Source organism: Cnephaeus nilssonii, assembly GCF_951640355.1.
Source record: "Cnephaeus nilssonii genome assembly, chromosome: 15".
NCBI classification, from domain to species: domain Eukaryota; kingdom Metazoa; phylum Chordata; class Mammalia; order Chiroptera; family Vespertilionidae; genus Cnephaeus; species Cnephaeus nilssonii.
The window spans coordinates 15,383,575-15,399,997 of NC_137086.1; the positions used below are offsets into that span (position 1 = coordinate 15,383,575).

The 16,423-nt window shown below is 38.3% G+C and overlaps 2 protein-coding genes across 8 annotated transcripts in view; one reads left to right on the forward strand and one right to left on the reverse strand.

The window, feature by feature from the left end:
• Positions 1 to 16,423, forward strand: part of BIRC6 (baculoviral IAP repeat containing 6) — a 178,306-nt gene that overhangs the window by 13,794 nt on the left and 148,089 nt on the right. For all 7 annotated transcript variants that reach the window (XR_013814683.1, XM_079792682.1, XM_079792686.1 and 4 more), the window contains exons 2-4: positions 1,966 to 2,147; positions 7,008 to 7,145; positions 12,490 to 12,683. Coding sequence is in view for 6 of the 7 variants with exons in the window: in XM_079792682.1 (XP_079648808.1) it covers positions 1,966 to 2,147; positions 7,008 to 7,145; positions 12,490 to 12,683 (514 nt within the window). In the remaining variant the exon portion in view is untranslated. The remainder of the gene's footprint in view (positions 1 to 1,965; positions 2,148 to 7,007; positions 7,146 to 12,489; positions 12,684 to 16,423) is intronic.
• LOC307112215 (small ribosomal subunit protein uS5-like) lies at positions 7,751 to 11,026 on the reverse strand. The gene has a single exon (XM_079792664.1). It carries the CDS (start codon positions 9,849 to 9,851, stop codon positions 9,057 to 9,059), a length of 795 nt encoding a protein of 264 aa, XP_079648790.1. The 5' UTR covers positions 9,852 to 11,026; the 3' UTR covers positions 7,751 to 9,056.

The window sequence follows — 16,423 nt, forward strand, 5'->3', positions numbered from 1 at the left end:
TGATGGCAATAAATAAATAAATGATAAATAGCTATTTACAAACAAAAACAAAAACAAAAAGAATAGTGAGGAGGTCAGGCTTAATGTTTTGTCAGGTGAATGTAGCTGAGAAAGTGAGGAAAAGAAAGTTTATTATGATAATGATCAGAGCTGGATACGGAGGAAAGCTAGAGTCAGGTAAGGACATAAAACAATGTTGGTCAATGAATTGGGGGTCAGAGAATGGTTGGAGTTTGAGGATTGGAATGGCCAAGTGAGCAGTGCTCTAGACAGAGATTAGGTGTGACCATGGGAAGAAGGTGCTTGACATGAGGCTGAAAATAAGATCAATGGAGGTGATCGGTTAAGGAACAGAGAGACCAGTACCTTAGGAAGATCTTCTTTGTGGGTATTGAAATTAACAACATGGTTGTAAAACAGTGATTCGAGTGCTAAAATATTCACAAAATTAGAATCTTCAGAACACTGCAACAAAGAGTGAAATAACACATATTAGAGCTTAATAACAGCTTCAAAAAAGCAGGGAGTTAGGTAGAAGGGAGGTATAATGTCAATAAAGAGTAAGCAATACCCAACCCATTTCCAAAACCGAAATAGGTGCTGTGTGAGTGGAAAACAGCCACCCCTGAGAAGGCTGCAGTTGCCATTTTGAGCAAGAAGTGGGTGGGGTATGGAAAAAGCCCTTTAGGGATTTCAGGTCACGCAGTGAGGGTGACCTAGAGGTCTTACGCTTCTTCTGAGGTCTGAAGTAAAAAGGGATGCAGAGCATGATCAAGTTCTGTGTTTTCTGTAGGGGAGGTCAAAATTCAGTTCTAACCATTCCCTACTTCTCAGATGCTGAGAATCTGTCTTGCAAGGAGCATGATGCACTCCTTTGCGGAGTGTGTGTGGGGGTAGTGAGGGGGGTGGGAGTGTGGGGGGGAATGTGGGGGTTGGGGGTAGGGGGTAGACTGCTATGATTGTCTGTGTCACAGCAGCCAAATATCTCAAACCCACTTTGTTCACTGTGAGTCTGTCTTGACCATAGACCTAGTCATATGGTCATTCATTCAGGGGCTAATATATTCCCCCACATATACATATACCGTATTTTCCGGCGTATAAGACAACTTTTTAACACAGGAAAATCTTCTCAAAAGTCGGGGGTCTTATACGCCGGAAAATATGGTATATTACTTTTGTTCTATTGAATGTAAGTTGCATATATCGTACCCTTCTACCTCTTACTATTTTTATTTCTAGGAACAGTGATAATTCTCTTTTATAACAGCAATGATAGTTACGAAGTTGATAATTTCACATTGATACTTTTATCTGATCTACAGTATATATTTCAGTATAATCAGTTGTTCTTATAATGTTCTTTATTTTTTATTTATTTATTTTATCAATTTTATTTTTTATTTTTTTAATATATTTTATTGATTTTAGAGAGGAAGGAAGAGGGAGAGAGAGATAGAAACATCAATGATGAGAGAGTCATCGATTGGCTGCCTCCTGCACGCCCCCCACTGGGGATCAAGCCCGCAACCCAGGCACGTGCCCCGGGCCGGAATCGAATCTGGGACCCTTCAGTCCGCAGGCTGACACTCTATCCATTGAGCCAAACCAGCTAGGGCTAATGTTCTTTATTTTTAAAAAAATATATTTTATTGATTTTTTTTTTTACAGAGAGGGAGAGGGACAGAGAGAAACATCGATCAGCTGCCTCCTGCACACCACCCACTGGGGATGTGCCCGCAACCAAGGTACATGCCCTTGACCGGAATCGAACCTGGGACCTTTCAGTCCGCAGGCCAAGCTCTATCCACTGAGCCAAACTGGTTTCGGCTTATAATGTTCTTTAGAGCATTTTTTTCCCCCAGTCCAGGATTCTATATTGTATTTAGTTGCCATGTAAACATTTATCTTGAATGGACTATTGGTCTTAAAATCTTAAGTGTTGAATTTTTGTTCTTTTCACAGCTAAACCAGGTGGACAGGTGAAATGTCAGTATATTTCTGCGGTGGATAAAGTTATATTTGTGGATGACTATGCAGTAGGATGTAGGAAGGACCTTAATGGAATCTTGTTGTTAGACACTGCTCTGCAAACTCCAGTTTCAAAGCAGGATGATGTGGTTCAGCTTGAATTACCTGTTACAGAGGTAAGTTAAAATAAGTATCAAAATATTTTTCTGCTTAATGTAACCTCAGACCTATTAGCTGTTAAATGAAATTGGATTGTCTAATAAGAACAAAGAATTAACTTACTGATCACAACTTTATTTAAATATTTGTTTTTCCTGTGCATAATTAATGCTTGGTGAAGTGATATTTAAGTGTGAACTATACAGATTAAAGCACTGTAAGAGAGACCTCAAAATACAGTGCCTTAAACAGGATAATTTCTTTACAGTGACAGTACAGGGCTAAGTGTAGAGGTATCTTTGCTTACCTCAGTTCTTACAGCTTTCATCTTGTGAGTGTAAGACAATTGCTCTAAGTGTCATTATTTCCTAGTCATAGTGACAAGGAGGACAAAGGCCAGGCGAGCACAGTGTGACACGACTTGCCAGCCTTACTTTTCTTCCACCTTTCCTGTGTTTCTCTCTCTCCTTCCTCCCTCTCTGTCTCCTCCTTCTTTCTTCTTGACTTCTTTCACAAAGTCTCTTACATATGCCTTTTTGATACTTACCCCTTTGGCCAGAATTTAGTCACATAACCATATCAGGCTAAGAAGTTCGGGAAAGATGTTTATTTTTTTAAATTTTTATTTCTTTTTACTTTTTAAAAATTTATTTTTATTTATTTTTTAAATAAATCTTTATTGTTTAGATTATTACAGTTGTTCCTCTTTTTCCCCCCCTTAGCTTCCCTCCACCTGGTTCCCACCCCACCCCATGTCCTTACCCCTCCCCCACTGTCCTCATCCATAGGTGTATGATTTTTGTCCAGTCCCCCCCCCCACACCCGTTTCCCCCCAAGGATTGTCAGTCCACTCCATTTCTATGCCCCTGATTCTATTATATTCACCAGTTTATTCTGTTCATCAGATTTTTTATTCACTTGATTTTTAGATTCACTTGTTGATATGTATTTGTTGTTCATAATTTTTATCTTTACCTTTTTCTTCTTCTTCCTCTTCTTAAAGAATACCTTTCAGCATTTCATATAATACTGGTTTGGCAGTGATGAACTCCTTTAGCTTTTTCTTATCTGTGAAGCTCTTTATCTGACCTTCAATTCTGAATGATAGCTTTGCTGGGTAGAGTAATCTTGGTTGTAGGCTCTTGCTATTCATCACTTTGACTCTTTCTTGCCACTCCTGTCTGGCTTGCATAGGTTCTGTTGAGAAATCAGCTGACAATCGTATGGGAACTCCCTTGTAGGTAACTAACTGTTTTTCTCTTGCTGCTTGTAAGATTGTCTCTTTGTCTTTTGCTCTTGGCATTTTAATTATGATGTGTCTTGGGGTGGTCCTCTTTGGATTCCTTTTGTTTGGAGTTCTCTGCGCTTCCTGTACTTGTAAGTCTATTTCTTTCACCAGGTGGGGAAGTTTTCTGTCATTATTTCTTCAAATAGGTTTTCAATATCTTGCTCTCTCTCTTCTTTTGGCACCCCCATAATTCGGATGTTGGTACCCTTGAAGTTGTCCCAAAGGCTCCTTACACTATCTTCATATTTTTGGATTCTTTTTTCTTTTTTCTTTTTTGGTTGGGTGTTTTTTGCTTCTTTGTATTTCAAATCTTTGACTTGATTCTTATGATGATCCTCTAGTCTGCTGTTGGATCTCTGTATATTATTCTTTATTTCAGTGTATGCTTAATTTCTAGTTGGTCCTTTTTCATACCCTTGAGGGTCTCACTAAATTTATCGGCGGTTTCTAGAAAATTCTTGAAAAACCTTATAACTGTGGTTTTGAACTCTATATCCTCCATTTCTGTAATTTGTGACCTGTTTCTTTGTCTCTGCATTTTGGCTGCTTCCCTGTGTTGATAGAGTGGCTTTGTGTGCTAGGTGTCATATAGGGCCCAGTGGCTCAGCCTCCCCAGTTACATGAGGTGGACACTCTTGGTGCACCCCTTTGTGGGCTGTGTGCACAGTCTTGTTGTAGTTAAGTCTTGATTGTTGTTAGTGTCACTGGGAGGAATTGACCTCCAGGCCAGTTGGCTGTGAGGATCAGCTGTGTCTACGCTGAGAGAATTTCTGTGCTGGAGACACCCTTATGAGGCAAGACTTGCTTCAGTGGGGCTTTGGTGCTCACTGAGTCTGCCCCCTGAGTTTGTCCTTATGGATGTGAGGAGTTGTAATCTGGATGGTCCCACTCTGACCACTGTGTACACTGGCTCTTGGATCTCCAAGGAGGTGTTAATTTAGCCTCTGCCTGAGGCCACCCAGCAGGAGCTATGGAGAGATCTGCAGATTCCTCTTCTTTGGGTTTTGGAGGTGCCCAGATGAGGCCCAGCTGTGAAACAACACAAGCTGCTATGGGGCCTTGGGCCTTCTTTTGGATGTTCTGTGTCTCTCTGACTCAGCTGCAGTTTGTTAGGTAATTTTAGATTTCAAAGGACCAGGCCATTCATATGCAAACTTGGGTGGGTCGGGGTCTCAGGGCGGAGCAAACAGCAATGGCTTCCTGTCAGCCCTGCCCTAAGATGCCCCTGGGTCTCATTGTCTCTTGTAATCGCTGCAGGCACCTCTGAGAGAAAGCTGCCCTCGAGTTCCGCCCGATGCCAGATAGTCCAGTTTCTCCCTGTATGAGTCTGGGTCCCCAGAGTCTTGCCTGGAATTGGAGTTCAGAGCAGTCGGGAGCTTGTGTCTCTCTCTTGATTGAGAAAGACAGCCTCAGTTGCTAGCCCTCTCCGCGAGCGCGCCTCCGTACCTCTGCACTTTAATTCCACACCTCTTCTCCTCCTTTGAGTCTCAGTTTGCTTTTCTTTTTCCTTCTAGTTGTAGAATTTCCACTCAGCCAGACTTCCAGTGGTTCTGGATGATGTCCGTTTTGTCCTTTAGTTGTAGTTTTGAAGTGGTTGTGCGAGGCAGTAATTTCAGGTGTTTATGCCGCCATCTTGGTTTCTCTCTATTTTTTTTTTAAGTATTAAAAAAGGGGAGGCTTAAATATTAATGGACAACCAGTAAGGAATATGCTATTTATTGTATCGCTTAACAATTCCAATATAGAATTTCAGCTATATGCATGTTTTTATAGTGTTACTATTAATTACTTAATTTGTAAATGTATCCAAATTAAACTTTAAAAAAATTTTTTTTATATATTTTTATTGATTTCAGAGAGGAGGGGAGAGAGAACTAGAAACATCAATGATAAGAGAGATTCATGGATTGGTTGCCTCGAGCCTGCAACTGGGCATGTGACCTTGACTGGAATTGAACCTGGGACCCTTCAGTCCACAGGCTGATGCTCTGTCCACTGAGCCAAACCAGCTAGGGCTTAAACTTTTTTGTGTGCATTGATGTTCATGTCATGTAATTTAAAAATTACTTTTAAAAATTTTTGTAATTTAAATGATCTTAAATAGAATATAAAAGATTATAATGCTGTTCTTCCTAAAAAAAGTGAGATATTCTGTTTTGTTTTTTTTAAAATTGATTTAAGAGAGGAAGGGAGAGGGAGAGATAGAAACATCAATGATGAGAAAGAATCATTGATCGGCTGCCTCCTACATGCCCCTTCTGGGGATTGAGCCTGCAACTCAGGGATGTTCTGTGACCAGGAATTGAACCATGACCTCCTCTTTCATAGGTCGAGGCTCAACCACTTAGCCACACCAGCCAGGCAGTATAGTATACTTTCCATTTAGGACATGAGAAATGCCAATGTGTTAGGTGTTTTTATTCTTACTAGGTGGCATTTTAAAAAAATCAACATATATCCACTTAGATTTCTCACTTAGTGTCATAGCACAGTCTTCTATTATATGTTTTTTTTTCTTCTGTTATATTTTAATACTGAAATCATGTAGCTGGAAGTTAGAATTCTGAAAACAGAATAGCCATCTTTTATTAGATTATCTGGATATGGGGGCATGTCTAAAATATTTGAACAGATAATTAGTTCTACTTGTTTTGAACGTTTTTTCCCTCCTAATTTAAGGAATTTAGATCAAGTGTTATGTTAATAAAACTGATGCCTTAATAAAGGATTTATAGTATATTTACAATGGAAGATGGCATTATACTGTTCAAGTTTAAAAAAAACACACTGCAGAATCACAGTAGAATATTTGAATATTTATATGAAATAGACCCCCTAGTCAGTATTTTTCCAACTACACTGACTGAAATGCTAGGTATATTATACCTAGGTCTTTTTTATCACCTCCTGGAACTTGCTGGCTCTTAATATTTATTGCTGGATTTCTCTCTTTTTACCTAAATAATTACAACTCTGATATTCACATAATATATTATTTGTAGACCATCCAACACTCCAGGCATCCTTTACTGCACCACATTAGTTTGTCGCTCTCTTGACCAAAGTATGGTGTCCTATGTTTGGTTGGATCAGAGTAGATGTATTCTTTTCCATATATTAACCATATATTTTTTTAAGGTAGTTCATATTGAATATATGCATACCAATTCAAAGGGCTTTTAAAAATATATCATGGTAACTTAGTGAATGAATCCTTCTCTGATGGTTTTGCATAGTCTGAATATTTAAAATTCTTTGAAGGACTAGACATTGATGTCTTCAAAATTTTTACCTCTATTATTTTTGTTCATGGTTTTACTTTGCCAAGTTTTTTTGTTTGTTTGTTTTAACTTGCTTTGGTTTATGATAGCTTCTGTGTATTGAAACTTTTCCTGTGTGGTAATACACTGAATTCATATCATTTAATTTTGCAGTTGCCCTTTCAAATCATTTAAGTTTGTTAAGAAAAGTAAAAGTCTGCAAGCTTCGGTATAGTAACTGTTAGAATCATTACAAATTAAATTATTTGAATGAGAATTTAAACTTGACATTTTTTGTTTAATTTTCTGTGTTCATCTTTTTCATTTAGGCACAGCAGCTCTTATCAGCATGTTTAGAAAAGATAGATATTTCTAGTACGGAGGGTTATGATTTATTCATCACACAGCTTAAAGATGGTTTAAAAAATACATCTCATGAGACTGCAGCAAACCACAAAGTTGCTAAGGTAAGAAAATAAAAATAATACTTTAGAGTTATAATAGAAAAAAAAACCCCTTCATACTTTCACTTTTCTTTTTTTTTCTATACTTTTACTTTTCTGTCCTCCCTTTACCCCGACTGGCATAGCTTCTAGATTTTTCTCTTTTTAAAACAATGTGCTTATAAGTCATCTTAAAATTGAGACTATTTTTACTTAAGTTTGACTTCAGTTTGTGGGAACTGTTTTGGTGACCTTGTTACTAAAGCTTCTGTGCTTGATGAGCTTCTATTGGTCAAGAGGCAGATGAAAGAGACCTTGTCAGGTTATTTGCTTCAATGAGAAATGGAGTATGTCTTAGGAAATGGGACGACCATTTTGGGTTTTCTTTGTAATTAAAAAAATTAAAAAAAAAATTTTTTTTGCATGATTAGGATGTCTGTGGGAAATGGTGCTTTGACTTAAATCCGTGGGCATACTTCATTAATTTCTTTTGCGTTTTTTTTTAAAGATCTTTTTAAGTTATAATTGTAATACATGTAAAATTTCTATATTGAAGAATATAACATAGAAGGTAAAAGCCATTTTCCTAAAAATAACTTTTACATTTATAAATTTTTTCTCATGTACAATTGTAATTATTTGAAAATACTGTGATATACTATCTTAGTCTGTTTGGGCTGTTATACCACAATACCACTGACTGAGTAGCTTATAAACAACAAGTTTATTGCTTACAATAGTGGAGGCAGGGAAGTCCAAGGTGAAGAAGTCAGTCCTACCTGGTTCATAGCTGGTGCCTTCTCACTGTGTCCTCATGCAGGGGATAGGGCAAGGGATCTCTCTGGAGCCTTTTTTTGTAAAGACACTAATTCTATTCATGAGTGATCAAAGGCCCTACCTACTAATTCTATCATATTTTGGGGTTAGGATTTTAACAGATGAATTTTGGGAGTATGGGGGATACAAACATTCAGACTGTAGCATATAGCTGTGTGTGTTTTTTAACTTAAGAATGTATCTTTAGTATTTTTTCTTATAAATCCCCATGGATTGTATTTTTATGTTGTTTGTAATGTTTACATTGAATTTTATTTTCTAGATTTACAATGATTTTATTAACCCTTATTCCAGTGATAGGACATTTTATTTAATAAAACAAACCATACTATACATTCAAACAGAGAATGTATTGTAAGGAATTGATTTAACATGTGTTTGAGAACTGAAAAAATGAACAGGAAATGCTGAATTGACACATAGATGATACCTACAGGAAGCAGCTCTCACGTAATCTGGAGAAACAAGAGGTTAGGTTTACCGCACTCTACAAACTTAGAGAAAGGGCCTTGTGGCTCTGGGACCCAGATTTCTGAAGAGGAGTTGCTGATACTGTGGAGCTTGAAGCTTGTGAAATTGAGACCTATCTCTGAAGAGAGGTGCTGCTTGGCTGATGTTAGTACCTCTGTTGGAGCTCTGAGGGACCTCTATGAGACTAGTTCTGGGAATCCTAAGAAAACAAAACAAAAAACTGCTGGTGCCAGGTCTTTTGTTGAAACAATCCTGACAGCAATGACAAGAAATAGCAAGGCGCAAGTTTTTCTCCCCTTACCATGCTTTCCAATTTCCATCCCGTGTTTCTTTTGTCAGAACCCATCAGCCAGAAAACTGGTTGGCAAAGAAGAAATATAGTTTGTAGAGTCCCAAACCCAACATGACAGAGAAGAGAACTAAAGGGTAGGTTTGGTGCTTAGAAACAGTAGTTTAAAACAGGCACAGCCTACCCTTTTGCGTACTCAGCATCTCCATACACACAGTCTATATGTATTTGAACAAAAATATTATGCTTTTACTTAACAATGGGAACGATTTCTTTTCTTTCTTTCTTTTTTTTTTTTAAGCAGGCTTTAATCATCACTTTATTTTTCTTGTATAAAATTATGTGGTGGCCACAGCTGGAGCCCAGGTTCCCTGCACAGAAACTCTGGTGTGGGTCTTTACAAGATGGTCAGTGAATTCCTGACAGGGAGACTTGGTGAACACAGTCTCTTTCCAGCGATCTGGGGTGAGATAGCTGTAGGTCTTAGAGATGGCATCAAAGGTGGCCTTGGTGAAGTTGCCCAGGGTGGCAGTGCAGCCCCTGGCCGAGGTGTAGCAGTCATCAATACCAGCCATAATCAGCAACTTCTTAGGCACAGGGGCCGAGACAATGCCCGTACCTTTGGGGGCAGGGATGAGGCGCACCAGTACAGAGCCACAGCGGCCAGTCACCTTGCAAGGAACCGTGTGGGGCTTGCCGATCTTGTTTATCCAGTAGTCTCGCTGCACAGGCACAATAGAGAGCTTGGCCTGGATAATGGCTCCACGGATGGCAGTGGCTACTTCCTTTGAGCACTTAACACACAGACGAACAAATGCCTTGAACTGGGTCCTCTGGCCAGCGCATGTCTGCTTTTGCACAGGCATGATCTTTAACACTTCATCCTTGAGGGATGCCCCCAAGAAAAAGTCAATGATCTCAGATTCCTTGATGGGCAAGGAGAATAGATAGATTTCCTCTAGGGATTTGATCTTCATGTCCTTGACCAGGTGGCCCAGCTTGGTGACAGGGATCCACTCCTTGTCCTCGGCCTTGCCTCCACGAGCTCCCCGGCCGCGACCCCGGCCCCTACTTAAAGTTGGGGCTGCCAAGTCCTCCATGGAAGCCTCCGGGCCCTCCTGCACCGGCATCATCCACAATTTGGTGTTTCATCGGAAAAGAAGTGGGAACTATTTCTTTTTACAAATGAAGAATCTCTTTCCCCATTCCCCAGAAAGGAGAGAAACAAGCTTTCAACAGAATTTTGTTCATCCCTAGATAATATTAACTACACCTAAAATTTAGTTACAGTCTCAAATGTTTAGGTAATAGAACTCTGCTACCTAAAGACTACATTAGCTATAACTAAAAATTCTTACATAAAATAAGTCTATATATGTGTGTCTATGTGTGTCTGTATCTAAATGTGGGTTGGGGAACCTTTTTTTTTTTTTTTTGCCAAGGGCCATTTGGATAATTGTAACGTCATTCTCAGGCCATTCAAAATTATCAACTTAAAAATTAGCCTGCTATATTTGGTCAAACATTTAATTAATTCACCCATAATGCTTTGGCAAGGCCAGACCAAATGATTTCTTGTGCCTTATACAGCGGGCCAGGTGTTTCTCACCCCTGAAAATTATCCATCCATTTATCCATTCATCAATTATGTAATAAGGGAAGAAAATATGCATAGCTGCTCTATCCCTCAATTTTATAATGGTGAAGAGGACATTTATAACTTCCTTCTTCAAGTACCTATTCCATATTCTTTTTGTCCTGAGCCAGTACCTCATCTGGTCAGATGTCTTTACATGGTGGAGTGACACAAATCTTAACTCTTGCAGGATTGAAATCCTCAGTGGTGCTGTGTTTAAGTTGTAATCATCCATTCACTTTTACTAGTAGACAGGACTTAAGGACATGCTAGAAAATCTCCTGGATTTTAGCTAAGTTCTTGCCCCTGTTATTTAGCAACAATCCAGTTTCCCTTGTTTGTCAGTCTGACTAGTAATCATACCAACCAGTAGAATAACCACCTTTTTTTGCCCGATGTTTGGTAGCAGTGTCATCATGTAACTCAGTGGAACAAATATTGTATTCTGGTGGAACCTTCTTCCCTAGGGACATAAGATTTCCAGAGCATAAATCTTAAAAGTTTGAGAATTGGTTAAGTATAATACTGACCCTGTCCAGGAGAAACTGTATCATATATTTTTGGTTGATTCAAAGAATAATCCTGTAAGGTACAACTCCAACCTTTCAAGCATGTCTCCCAGTGCACAGTGACTGTAGTGAATACACAGATGCCTTTGGGGAGAACTTGGAATATGATTTACAGTGTAGAGTTGAGGCATTGTTGTAGGATTCTTTCTCAAGGGGATTCAGCCTCCCTTTCATCCAAGAGGCTCTGGATGTATGAACAGTTTAGGTCTAGAAACAAAGTAAGAGGCTTTCATTCTCTCTCTTATACATTTTTATTTTATTTAATTAAAAAATTTTTTGGATTGGTTGTAGAGAGAGAAACATCAATTTGTTGTTCCACTTATTTATGCATTCATTGGTTGTGGGGATCAAACCCACAACCTTGGTGTATTGGGACGATGCTCTAACCAACTGAGCTACCCAATCAGGGCCTCTCTGTTTTTTGTTTTTTTTATAGTTTAGCAATTCAAATTATATTTCTGGACACAATTTTTCTAGTTATCTAGATAAGCAATACTTTAAGTAGGATGCCTAGAGTATATTAGAGAGTGGAAACCATAGGTGAGCGGGGACAGAATATAAAGATGAAATTACTTTATAGATTTCTGGGAGAATAATGCTTATCATAAAAGTCTAACTTTTTAAGTAATCATTTTAATATTAAATTATTATGGTTAATATTTATTGAATACCTACTTTGTTAAACACTGTACCAATTCTCAATTCTCATAAGAATATTATATGAGTAAGTATTTGTTTTTTCCCATTTCACATAAGCAGGAATCAGAAGTTAATTTGACCAGGGTACCATTATTGATGGTGAAGATGGGCTTGGAATCCAAGTCTGTGTGACTATAGATCTTTTTTTTCAGTTACTTTTGCTGGATTATTATGACAACAACAATAAATGCATAAGAATATGCTAAGCCAAAGTAATTTCTCAACTACCTTAGTAATAATAAATTGTACAAATATTATTTTTTATTTTTTAATCCTCACCTGAGGATATTTTTCCATTGTTTTTAGAGAGAGTGGAACAGAGAGGGAAAGACAGAGAAATATCGATGTGAAAGACACACAAAGATTAGTTGCCTCCTGCATGTGCCCCGACCAGGGCCCAGTCCCGGGCCGGGGAGGAGCCTGCAACCTCGATATGTGCCCTTGACTGGAATTGAACCTGGGACTCTTCAGTTCGCAGGCCAATGCTCTATTCTCTGAGCCAAACCGGCCCGGGCTACAACTATATTCTTATGAATTGAGATGAATGGAGATATTTGAGTGCCTAGTTTGTGCTTAACATTGTATATGTGCTGGAGGAATATAAAAAATTACAGATGATTTTTTTCTTAATTGTGGATGGGATATGTGAGGTGTATTACCATCTGGTTTTTAACTGTCTTTTTGAGGGTGACTAATTGAGATTTCACTTTTTATGTAATTGCAAGTTTCTGCTTTAACTGATGAATTAATGGAGTAAACTGACTTGAGACTAATAAGTAGTTCTTTATTTAATAATGTATACATTATGGTTTTGGTTAAAACTGTTGAGTACATTTTCCTTTGCTTACACTCCCCATTTTCTTTCAGTGGGCCACAGTTACATTTCATCTTCCTCATCATGTGTTAAAGTCCATTGCCAGTGCCATTGTGAATGAACTCAAGAAAATAAATCAAAATGTTGCTGCCTTACCTGTGGCGTCTTCAGTGATGGACAGATTGTCTTACCTCTTACCTAGTGCACGTCCAGAACTTGGAGTGGGGCCAGGCCGTTCTGTGGACAGGTATAACTTTGCTTATAAAGAGATATGACACTGAGATTAAATTGATTCATTTTTGAATTAACCAAGAACAACTGTACATTTGATTATGATTAAAAAATTTCCACAAGTTTATGAAAACCATTTAGATGGTCATTTCTATCAAAATACTGAAGTGGCCCTAGCTGGTTTGGCTCAGTGGATAGAGCGTCGGCCTGCAGATTGAAGGGTCCCAGGTTCAATTCCGGTCAAGGGCACATGCCCAGGTTTTGGGCTCAATCCATAGTGTGGGCGTGCAGGACGCAGCAAATCAATGATTCTCTCTCATCAGTGATGTTTCCAGCTCTCTCTTCCTTTCCCTTCCTCTCTGAAAAAAAACAAACAAACAAACAAAAAAACTGAAGTGAAGTAAACTACTACTTGAATTGTTACTTGTTTTGGTACCTGGAAGGTATTTAAAGGGCTTGGAAAACTATATTTTGAAACTTAAAAATATAATTATTTACTATATAAGAATTATTTTTCTTGTTAAAATTTTGTGACCTTTGAGATAAATTTTTAAAAATTGATTTAGAGAGAGAGAGAGAGAGGAAGGGGGGAAGAGAGAGAGAGAGAGAGAGAGAAAGAGAAACATCGAATTGGTGTTCCACTTATTTATGCATTCATCAGTTGGTTCTTATATGTTCCCGGACTGGGGATGGAACCCGAAACCTTGGAGTTTTGGGACAACGTTCTAACCAACTCAACTACCTGGCCAGGGCCTTTGAAATAAATTTTGATAAAAAACCATGCCGGAATCTGACTATAAGAGCTATATATTATTTTTTATTGAAAATAATGAAAACTATTTTTAAAAAATTAATTAGGACAATTTTTATTTTTATGCTGCCTGCCGCCGATTTAAAGAATATTATAGCCTGGGCAGTGTGGCTCAGTGGTTGAGTGTTGACCTATGACCAGGGTGTCATGGTTCGATTCCTGGTCAGGGGACATGCCTTGGTTGCAGGATGTATCCCCAGCATGGGGCAGGCAGCCGATCAATGATTCGTTCTTCATCATTGATGTTTCTATCTCTCTTCCCCTTACTCTCTGAAATCAATTAAAAAAAAAATAGAGTATTATAAAAGTCATACCTCAACCATTATTTTCTTTAATAAAGATTTATTGCGGTTCCGCTATGTGTCAAACTAATTGAAAAGCTAGTAATGCATTCATTTAAAAACATAAATAATTTTTTATTTGAAGTAACATCAGATTCTCATTAAAAGCACTAAAACATGAAAATGCTATACTGAAATATGAATTTAACTTTTGATTTAGGTTCACATTTGCCTTCACATGCAACATTTTATGTTTTCATTTTCTTGGATGTGAATTGTTAACTTTTTATGCTCTTTTTTGAAGTACATTTAGAAATAGTACATACTAATGTTAGCAAAGGCACTACTGAATGAATTAACTTTTAACTTTTATTATTTTAAGTATTGCTCTTATATTAGTTTGCAGTACTTACTAGTTTATCTCAGTAAACTGAAATTTTGCTTAATCAGTTGCTTTTAAAAAAAATACATTTTATTGATTTTTTACAGAGAGGAAGGGAGAGGGATAGAGAGTTAGAAACATCGATGAGAGAGAAACATCGATCAGCTGCCTCCTGCACATCCCCCACTGGGGATGTGCCCGCAACCAAGGTACATGCCCTTGACTGGAATCGAACCTGGGACCCTTCAGTCCACAGGCTGATGCTCTATCCACTGAGCCAAACCGGTTTCGGTGATCAGTTGCTTTTTAAAAGTGATTTTATTCTATAAATAACTTCTATTGGTTGTATTAAAATTTGCAGAGAATTTTTATATTACACTAGAGGCCTGGTGCACCAATTTGTGCACAGGTGGGGTCCCTTGCCCAGTCCGGATTTGGGGGACCTCGTGAAGGCTCCAGGGCGTGTCTGGCCCTCTCGCCCAGTCCCAAAAGGCTGGACCCCAGCAGCAAGCTAACCTACCGGTTGGAGCGTTTGCCCACTGGTGGTCCGTGCAAGTCATAGCGGCTGGTCCAGCAGCTGATCAAACAGTCGACTCATCAGTCAGACACCTAGCATATTACACTTTTATTATATAGGATAGTAATAATTGTTATCTCTGCCTTTTGGGCAAAATGTAGAAATATATTTCAAATATATTTTATTTCAGAGAGAAAGGGAGAGGGTGAGAGATAATAACATCAATGATGAGAGAGAATCATTGAATGGCTGCCTCCTGCACACTCCCCACTGGGGATCAGCTTGCAACCTGGGCATGTTCCCTTGACTAGAATCGAACCTGGGACCCTTCTTCAGTCCACAGGCCTACGCTCTGTCCACTGAGTCAAACTGATTAGGGCGAAACTGTCATTTTTAATGTGATAACTATAGGTGATATGTGCTGTGGCTGTCCTTAAAATATTCTTTGGAATGTCTGGAAGGGGGGCGAAAGGTGTACTTAGAATAAATGTTTTTGTCTGAGTGCTATACCTATCTTGAAGAGATTATAAAACAGCCACTCACTGCTATTTTCATTGCAAACAATATCAGGGTTTCTAAAGAAAGCAGTATAAACTGTGGTAAATATTTTATTTTAGGAGATGCATTGATTAGATAGGATACTCAGTGTTTCTGGTGGTGTTAATGTCTCAAAATATTAATTGTGATTTAGTCTGTGTTTGTTTCATTACAAGTGAATCTAGGGACCTTATTAGGACCTTGATGAACTTAGATCTGTTGGGGGTTTGAATTAGGTTCCGGTAGATGTTATTGCTGTTCTGTTTGGTAGTATAACTAAGGAGACAGCTTTCCAAGACTGACACACGTCTTGAAGACTTATATAGTCTGTAAAGGATAAGGCTTTTCTAACCCAATGGTGTGTTTTCTTTTCAAACCAGAATGCTGCAGTCTTTTTTGCAGCTAGGGTTCAGGATCATGGAGAAGGGCTATGCGTAAATGGATTGAGACTTGACATGAAATATAAAGTTGGGAGTCATGGGGGAGCCAGGGGAGGCTCCACTTTCTAGTGAAGTAGGCTCTCCAAATTCAGGACCCAGGGCTTTTTATTCACACATTTTGCCCTTTAGCAAAGCAGATATACATCAAAGGTAAGGTTTGGTAAACAGTAAAGGACCATCAGGTTGGGGTAATTGCCTTCAGCTGTTCCAGCAGCAGGTAATAACATGCAGATTTTCAGCCCTGCTGAATATGTCCATTCAACCTTTTGAGTACTTCTCGAATCTATTATGACCTGCTGGACTTAGCCTCCAGCACCAGAACACAACTATGAGTTAAAACTAAAATCACTAGCAATATTATAGTAGATTGTGTACTAATTTAAGGAAACATTATTTTTCTGATCTCATTGTGATGACCTTTACCACTTTCTCTCTCTTACCTCCCCCCCCCCCCCCATTATCAGTTACTCATTAATGTTAGGAAGAGTAAGCTTTGCTTACCAGTTCTTTCTTACTTGAAGCTATTTAGACTTTTTCTAATTTTGATATAATCCTTTAAAGAAATACTTTAATGCTCTCTGTGTTACAAGTTCACACTCAGTGAGCTCACATATTTAAATATGAAAACATATGAAGATTTCCCTTTTTTATAATTCCATGGAGAGTACAACTTTCCTGGAAAAGGATTTCTCTGAAAGAACAAAAAATTGCCCTCTACTTAAAAAATATTAAATTAGAAAATAATTTCTCAAGATGGATGAGATAAAACCACTGTTTCTTTGGTTATA

Bases quoted from the DNA above. Each gene is read 5' to 3' on its own strand.
- LOC307112215 (XM_079792664.1), bottom strand. From the start codon at position 9,851: ATGATGCCGGTGCAGGAGGGCCCGGAGGCTTCCATGGAGGACTTGGCA.